At 36.2% G+C, this 9,478-nt stretch overlaps 1 protein-coding gene across 18 annotated transcripts in view; it reads right to left on the bottom strand.

The window, feature by feature from the left end:
* Positions 1 to 9,478, bottom strand: part of NAALADL2 (N-acetylated alpha-linked acidic dipeptidase like 2) — a 438,404-nt gene that overhangs the window by 61,644 nt on the left and 367,282 nt on the right. For all 18 annotated transcript variants that reach the window (XR_013954885.1, XR_013954886.1, XM_080604240.1 and 15 more), the window contains one exon: positions 1,544 to 1,639. Coding sequence is in view for 16 of the 18 variants with exons in the window: in XM_080604240.1 (XP_080460366.1) it covers positions 1,544 to 1,639 (96 nt within the window). In the remaining 2 variants the exon portion in view is untranslated. The remainder of the gene's footprint in view (positions 1 to 1,543; positions 1,640 to 9,478) is intronic.

The following is a 9,478-nucleotide window of genomic DNA, read 5'->3' as shown; positions in this document are numbered from 1 at the left end:
TTAGAAAACTTCCTGTTCTATCTACTCAGAAAACTACTGAAGTAGATCAATTAAGCTAAGCTAAAGATGACAAAAATCTCTAGCTGAGGATCTCACCCAATTGCTGCACATATTATTTATCTATATAAAAACATCCCGGGCTACAGTCTGAGAAGCATAATGGAAATAAATGTATCCTACTGCAATCTTCACCAAGTTCTAACAAAGACAATTGTGATGCTCAATGAACCTACTTAAAATTATTTGCAATAATTTCTAATAACTTAAACAGTTTCAAAATGCTTCATGTCATACTATCTAGTAAGCATTTTTCTGTGTTAGTCAAAATTCTAAAGCAAATACTTAAATACAGATTATTCAAATTACACGTGGCCCAGTAAGTCACAAAATCAATTACACAGTAATTAATCAAATACATACTGCCCTCAGTCTTTGGAAAAAAAAATAATTGGTGAATCTTTTCAGTCACTTTGGCATTAAGGACTGGTTAAACATAAGTTTTATTAAAAATCTTCAAAGAAGACTTTTTTCTTGTGATTGTTCCTTAACTGGCCGAGCTTCAAAAGCCATGTGTAGGAACATGTACTTCCTTTTTTTTTTTTCTTTTAGAAAACAAACTAAGTAACTAGAAAAAACTGTAAACCAAACCAACTGAAAAAAACCAGAACAGTAGCTGTTTTGCCAAAGCTGCTGATGTGCCTATATGCTAAATTTGCACATTGCTGATCTTGGAGAATTGATTTTTGTTGTTGCCAAAAGAAGCGTTTCAATAGCAGCTGCTCTTCCAAAAGAGATAGCTTCAAATAAGCAAAGAAATCGGTTAGTGAGGTCTACGTAGTTCTAGTTTATAAGAAGCCTGAGTGCATCATGTGTATGAATCCATGAAGGAGGACTCATTTGCTATCATATACCATTGTAGAACCAGGGCTTGATGAGTGGACATGGTGAGGAAAGAGCACTTTAAAGCAGGGAGTAATTTTGCTTGTATGAATAAATAACATGGAGGCAGAACTAAACTGGAACGATGAGAGAGGAGTCAGAACACATTAACTTTGGGAGCATCCCCCTCTGTGGGCCAATCTCCAGACTCATGGGATGGCAAACACCTTCCTCCCAGGTGAGCACGCTGTGATAGTTCATAAAACTGTCCATGCAGGTGAAGGTGCCCTCAGAGCCCTCTTCGCTGTCAAAAATGAAAGCAACAAACTTACTAATTCCTATTCCTGCCATCTAGTGAGGCTCAATGCCCTGCATTCATGCCAATAACAAGTTTACTGTGAACCATGAGAAATACAACTGAATACATAAAATGAAGCATATACACATAAAAGCTCTTTTGATCATGCTGGTTGACCAAATATTACAGTAGAGAATATTCAAAAGGTGAATCTCGATGAAAAATCCTCCAATACTTTTGACTACAAAACAAGTATTAACAGGAAGAAAAATAGGTCACCTTCCAAAATTGTCTATATTATTTGCAAATTTAAATTTGTCCATGTGAAAGACAGTATATGGAAATGAGATCTCTCCATTTCTTTACCTTTGCAATGGTCTCGTGCAGTTTGAACGAGGGATCCAGCTCTTCAGTTTTTGTTGCATGTACAGGAAAAAGAGCTTCGGAGAGAAAGCTAGAATTCTGTGAGAAAGAAAGAAGCACCCTTTTAGGATTCTACATCAATTTCTTCATTCAAATACTTACTGGGTTTTGTTCAGAGATTCAAAACTCTTCCAATTGTTCTTAAGTTTTGTGGATTATTAGCTTTTATTTTACTGATCTAATTAACTGATTTCAAGTCCTTGAAAGAGACAACCCCGCCCAAGTCTTATGACTATTTCTGGAATGGTAGTAGTCTTTGTAATTAATTATGTTTCCCAACCCAGCAAAGAATTTTGTCTACAGGGAGGAAAAAAAAATTGTACCAGCATTACAACATTCAATAAATGAGTTATAATTCATTCTTCAGAATATATGTAAACACCATACTCAAAGAACATACTTTTATCGTCTGTAAACATGCTAATTCTGTATAAAGTAATATCATATACATAAGATGGTGTTTTGGTCAATTCCCTAGAATTATACCCTCTAGGTTTACCACTCTTTTCTAATATTTGTTCAAAATGTTTGTGTCTTATACTGCAGGAAAGCAAGCAAACAGGTTGCATATTTGCTGTCACAAGAAAACAATAAACTGATACCCAGGTGTGGACTGAAAAAAAAAAGCAAAAAGAAACGAAAATAAAACCCCAGGTCTCAAATGTACACAGATGCCTGAAACTGGGAATTATTTTGAGCCAATGTTTGTGAACCCAGTATAATAATCCAGAAACAAAACTAAAATGAAAAATCTTTCTCTACATCCCCATAGCCCCTGAGGCATACACCCTAAAATTATCCTTACTTTTGTTAAGTGCCTGTAGTTTGGCCCTCTAGGTACGGTCAGAGCTGGCCCTCCTGGAACAGCTAGGAATCTAGTGCCCGTCTAATCCCCACTGGGTATAAAAATAAATGCAGAGGTCCAGCTTGGTGGACTTGGGTGCTCTACCCATTTGGTAAGCATACTTTGAATACACTTACTGCTCACCAACAGCAATGAGTTCAGTACAAGACCACAGAAACTATAGCCAAAGTTATTTCAGAGATCAGCAGAAAGATGTGAAAGCGCATGGGTATCATACCATTCTAAAAATTATTAGTTATGAGCAGTTCTTTTAAAAATATACTCTTCAAAATGAACTCTGACACACAGATAATCAGAGACAAATCCTCCGCAACCCTGCTTCACTTATCTATGTCCTGAAGAGTGACAAAACTTCTCAAGCCCTGTGCCAGGCTCTGGTTATCTCTAGGCAACCAAGTTCAACATCATAATATTATGTATCTCCTTTTAGAAGTCCTAAATCTTTCATGAATCTTATTCTGCATTTCAATTTGCCAAGCACCTGAATATAATATTACTGTATTTAGCTAGAATATCCTGGACTGTTAGGCAATATTGACAATGTTTTGGAATCACATCTTTCTTAATTACCAGCTTCCTGTATCTACTAGACTAACATTTCTTCAGTTTTCTCTTCTTGACATACATCGATCTTCAATAGGTTTTATCTTTATACTCAAACTCTCCCCCCCTCCCCCAGTTTGTGTATACAAGAAGTGAAGCCTTTTTTTAGGGAGTGTTAAACCTTGTAATGATGCTCAACTCATTCTTCAACAGCCAAAGAGTTACTTGCATTCAGATGTTTTATGCTGAGCAGTAGCTGAATAAAGTTCTGGTAAAAAAAAAAAGTATTAAAACTGATCTGAGCTTAACAGAATTGATTTGTAAGGTTTGCACTCCATGACCTTTTCACTTGCTAAAAACACTCTGTAGGACTTTTTGTTTTAAACATCAGGAAGTGAGCAAATGAGAGAGACAAACAATTTAGATGCTTTTTTCTGGCTTGTACAACCTCTCTTTATGCGACTGAGCTTTGCTCTTTCTCATGCTGGGTTCCAAGCCATACAAAGGCTGAAAAAAAATTGTACTTTAGCAAAAATAAATAAATAATTATGAGAATAAAAAATGCTGTTAGCTCCAATTCAAACGTAAGAAGTTAAAAGGAAGTAGAGAAAAAGCCTACCCTACTCTTCAAGATGAGTAATATAAAGTATCTTACTCATGCACCCCTGGGGGATAAAGTGGTGGTATCCGATCTATGCCTGCTGCATCAGAACTGTGTTTGTATCACCCAGTGCGTCACATCACATGGATCCAAGAGCCAGTTTTGGGCATTACAGTGGCACAGCACTGGTAGTTGTCTATCCAAACTACCATGGGACACAAATGCACTATAATCATACCAGCAATGTGATATGCCAATATGCTCTACTCAAAACAACTCCATTTAGGCTTAGTTCCCTACAGATGTTCAGTCCACCTCCTGAACTACTACATTACTAAAGCCTCTCTGAATAGTGTGACATGTCTCATAGAACGCTCAGTGAAACGTAGGCCTCGAGAAAGATAGTTACACTGCTGGTAATTTTGCTTGTTATTTTTTTCTACAGATTAATGCCTGCTTGATGAACACTGTATCAGTATTTCCATGCATTTCCAGAGAATTATTTCTGGTTGTAAGTTTCCACCACTTTCTTAATAAATAAATAAATAAATACAAGGTATAATTAGCCCTCACTCATACAAATTCTTGTGTTCAGTCACGCATCTGTGTTGTATAACTTGTCACAGAAACATCAGAATAATAAATGAAGTCATTCCTCCCATCAGAAAACTTTTTTTTCTTTAAGATTTCAAAGAGAAGATGCAAAAATTCATTTATTATAATGATAAAATACATGCTTCAAGATTAATTCAGTACATCTATTAATCTTTGTTTTAAGTTTGTGCACTAGTTTACAGAGCCATGTCATTTGACTGGGGGGAGGTTGAGGAAGATTGTCATTCTGCTACAGTGGTGCTAATGTTGTTCATCATCGTTCGCATAATTGCAATCAATAATGTAGAAACAGTTACATTATTTATATTCTTTCTTGAGTACCTTACTGAGAGTCAGTGAAGGGAATGATTACTGAATTAGATTTGCTGCACAAGACCAGACTGTGCTCCATCTAGACAAACGTTATTTATTTGGAATCTGAACTTGATGGATCAGATGCACACATGACAGGGAAATGCTGCTTAACATGCTTTTATCCACCTTATTCTAGGCACATACCTGAAGAGCACAGGTTAGGGTTCTAGTAGTTCTACATTTGTAACACATTCAATAGCAGAGATACAAACACTGAAAGTATGCATTCATACACATTCTCTTAATTTAGGTGCTTTCTTGAAGCACCTAATATTAGATAGAATGAACTTAAGCATTTGTATCTGTCTTACTAAGACTGAATCATTTGATGGTCAATACCATGTTCTAAACCTTTTAGAAACCATGGCTGATACTTTTAGAAATGATGCACTAGGCAAGAATTTTCCCTTAAATTTTGAATTTTACCCATTTACAAACATGTTCAGTGCTCTCATTCCCTACATGGAATATCTTCTGCTTGCCTTTTTTCCCAAAGAAAGGAATACTCTCGATTCCAGTGCACCATGAATCAAAGAGAAGCACATGGGTGAAATTCACAGCAGCTCCTGAAGGTTATCAGTAGCTCTGATGGCTATTCTTGTTTTACTACCATGTATATTAATCACACTAATCTTTGATTCATTATATTAAGTGCATTTCTTCCTCTGATGTTTTATGAATGGGGAAGGATAACCAATACAAAAATAATGATTATCTATATAATAACATCACCAATAAAAAGAGTAGAAAGAATATGAAAGTGACTTCAAAGTGACCATCAGCTCTCTCTACTGAAGAGAAAAATATTTTATTCACACATACAAGTTTTGAAAATAAGACTATTCCTCTAAGCACTCATGTATGCTTATCTGTGAAGTCTTTTTGATAATTTTGGTCAAGTATTTAGCGAAAAGTTTAATTGGAGTGGCGCCTTTGATGTAATCAAATTACTATTCAATTTCCAAATCAAACATACGAAATCAACCATACTTTTATTCTGTATTAGAAACAGCTTAGGAAAATACATGTTTATATGAGCATTACAAAAGTATATAAAATGGCAGCAGAAATTGGAGGCACATGAAAACCGTAATTCCTGGAGAGAAACGAAATAGAAACTTCCCATGTTCCTCTTTGGTGACATGACATCTCTGATCAGCATCCACCAACAGCCAGCTATGAAAGCTCTCCCACTCTCAAGCAGGATTACAGGAACAAGATGCTATCATACTGCAGCTGATGCAGAACACCAGCCACTACATGACTGATACAAACGGCTTCAAACCGTTCCCAGACATAAGCCACATAACAATGGAAGAAAAACAATTAACTTCTGGAAATTTCTAAAATACCTGTGTATTAATTACTTAGATACAATGTATTATAACAGAAAGAGGAAAACTTACCAGGACTAGCTATGTTACTAGTAATCTGGAGAAAAGCCTGTTTTGATATTTGACTGAATTTGGTTTTAATACTTTGCCCTTTTCCTTTCCTTAGAAAGGAAACGAAAGTCATCAGATATAAAGTGCTTTTCTGATACCAAGAGATTTTTTCCCCTAACCTACCAGTTTTCCAGACTACTATACTGCCTGAGCAGAAAGGAAGACAGACATATATCAATTGACTTTGACACTGACTTTAATAGAGACTGATCAATAAAAACACTGCCAACATCCAGATAAAATTGGGTTCCTTGAAGAAGTAGCCAAGCTCTTACAGTGAATATTCAGAAGAATTTAAAGCATCATGTAAAGTTTCTTCCTCACTGCTAATGAGAAAGTGACTCTTTTATTATTCATTCAGTTCACAGGCCTGTGTTTTCATCTTTCATATTCTGAAACCTACTGGAACCCTTGAACAGCATATTTGATTAATTTCATCATTTTTTGTTCACAGAGCAGGTTTAGTTTTTTTTTTTTTTTTCTCCCCACAATTTAAGTGGAAGGAAATATTAGCTTGTAAGTGTTTGCATTACACAGGTGAGTGGTGTGACTGAACCCCAAGCAAGCTAGAGCTCTGATGCAGATCAGCCCTGTTATCTTCCTGAATGCAAACACCTGAAAAGGCTAACTTCATTTTTCTTCAAAACTAGGAACAGAATGAGAACAGAATGCAGGACATGTAATTTCTCTACATAGGGTGTTGTTATTTTTAGTTTTTTCCTCAGCCCAGCAATCTTCCAGTGACTTTCCACTATGTGACAAATTCAGCACAGCCCCTGCTTAGATCTCAAGAAAAGAATTTCTTTTTCCCTATCTCTCTTGTGGTCAGGCTACGAATATGCTCTCTGGTTTTCTCATCCCTTCTGTAGTGAAAGGTTTGGAGGTCTTTTTGATTTTTATTACTGTTTTCCTTTCATACTGGCCCAGTTACTCACTCCGTCATGTGAGGAGTGAGACCACATTTATGCTTGGAAAAAACTCTCCCAGATATATTCTTTCTCTGGAAGCCACTGAGCAATTAACCCTCCTTCCAAAGGCTTCCAACCCAGTCGAGACCACAGTGGCTGGGCAAGGCCAACAGGTAGTCTTTGCTACGGCCTCCCTTTAAGTACTGACTTAAAGGAACACAACATAAGCAAGTAACAATGAGTAAACAACTCAAAACACATGTTGGCAACACAAGTGGCAAGTCTCTTTGATCATGATGGAATCAAGACTCTGCTTGCTAAGATCTTAAACAGGAGTCATACACAATCACTGCTTTAAGCAGGCTTGAGTATTTTTGCACTTCAGCTTTCTGTCCATGAAACAAAGACTTGGCTATGGAGTGTACATAAAACAGAGCAGATGACTACAATTTTATATATTTATACATATTCATAGATAATATTATGTGTAAGATGTTTTTTATGTGTATATACATAGATAATACTTGCAAACAGTTAATCCAAGATTACTATCTGAAATACCTTGCTGGCATCTCAAATATCTTACTCTACCCTTCTAAAGGAAAATGTTTAAAACAGTTGTTTTGTTCTGAAAGAAAAGATGGCTCCATAAAGAACTACAAAAGAGGCAAAGATACTTTGGTTCTCTTACCTTTTATGGTCTTTCAAACACTATGCTAACCAGAGAAAGCTGCAAGAACTTTCCAAATAACAGAAGCCCACTCTTTATCCCAGGGAGCACATGGCAGAGATAGGACTCTAGATGGTTTTTCAAGAGTATCTCTCAGCATTTAACAGCAAGAGCAACACTTTTCTACAGTGAGAAACTGAATCACCCTCCTCATTTATTCTTTCTGTGAGCTCACAATAGCCTGTGTTAGTTTTTATTTTTAATAGCCCTTTCCTAAGCAAATTTATAGTAAAGATACACTAGGAAAAAAAGACATGATAATCCAAAGAACATTAAAGCCAACTATATTATTATGTTTTTCACCCAGAGCAGGAATTATAGCTACGGTTGCCGTCCTCACTCTCCCACACTCAATTCCTAAAGAAAATTAATCTCCCTTCACTTTAGTCAGGCACCAGTACAATGTTAGACTTAGACCAAGATTCCATATTATCATCTGAACTCACTTCTGGGGAAGCCAGGCCAGAACCTCACTGCATGGAGGTGCTGCTGCTCACGGCAAGCAAGGAGTTGGCAGCATGAACAGCGACAAGGCAGACTTCTAACAGCTCCTTCATTTTGCCTTCCATGCAGCAGCAGGCTCATAATCAGCACTCACTTTGTGCAATGTCCACAATTTTCTACACATTATGAAGCTGAAAGGTCTCATGATGATATCAATTTATGGAAAGACTTTCTCAAGGTCAAACCACTGTGAGACACCCTATAATTCAGGCAGCCCAACTTCCATTCATTCAATTACAAATTTTCTCTTCACTGTTTGTTGTCATTTTAAATTGTTCCACAGCTATCCAAACTGGATTAAGATTTTTTGCTTTTCTGACATGAAGCTATATTTTTATAACACAATCTGTACAACCTGTAGAAAAGAGAGTGCCAATAATCCTTGAATTCCCAGTATAATGCTTTAGGATTCACTACAATCTCTTCAGAAGAGAAATGAAGAGGAATATGTAATATATATTAGAAGCTCACTTCCAAAAATCCCCTTTTGTCTCATCTTCCTTTTGGAAATATCAGTTAACCTGATCTTTTCAACACTCATTTAATGAAACATTCTGTGAAATTAGAAAGACTTTGGTGTTCTACTTCTCAAATAATGGGTCACTTCTGATTAAACTTCGATTGAACATCCAACTTTCAATCTTAAAACAAATTACCTCCTTTTCTTTTTAATTTGAACCCAATTTCCTGCTGTCCTCAGCTCTCCTGACAGTAATTAATTGATTTATGAATTGATTAAATGGGGATCGAAAATGCAGAAAGAAAAATCTAAAAACCCCAAACCTAGCTCGCTCTTGTTTATTTATGATGGACACTAAAATTCACTCCTGATTTATTAGACTCATTTTCCTAACTTATCTTGTTCTTCCTCAACTAATAAACTGAACAGAATGGTTCACCTTCTAAAGGTACTAAACTTGCCATCCCTTGTGTACCTTCTATACCGTGCTTTCAATTTATGTACCAAATTTAATCCAATCCATTTTTAGTCATGAATAAAAGCCCACAGCACCTCTGGTGAATTAATGTATAACAGTAAATACCATAACATATCTTAGAGATCTATTCTGCTGCCATTGAAAGAATTAAAAAGAAAAAAGAAAAAGAAAGAGACAAAAAAGAAACACAACAAAACAACAAATGTTACCACACACTGATTGTCTTAGAGGTGGAAATAGTTCTGTTGTAGATACAAGCAGTTTTGTTTACTAGACTAGGACAATGCTACATCTACAATAACAGGATTCCTGTTTTCTTGACTGTTACTCTGGAAAAAAAATACATGATTAGTATCCCTCTCCCCTTAACCAGGT

Source organism: Anser brachyrhynchus (assembly GCF_964034855.1).
Source record: "Anser brachyrhynchus genome assembly, chromosome: 9".
NCBI lineage: Eukaryota > Metazoa > Chordata > Aves > Anseriformes > Anatidae > Anser > Anser brachyrhynchus.
The sequence above is the reverse complement of the archived record's forward strand: the minus strand, read 5'-3'. Positions and strand labels throughout refer to the sequence as shown.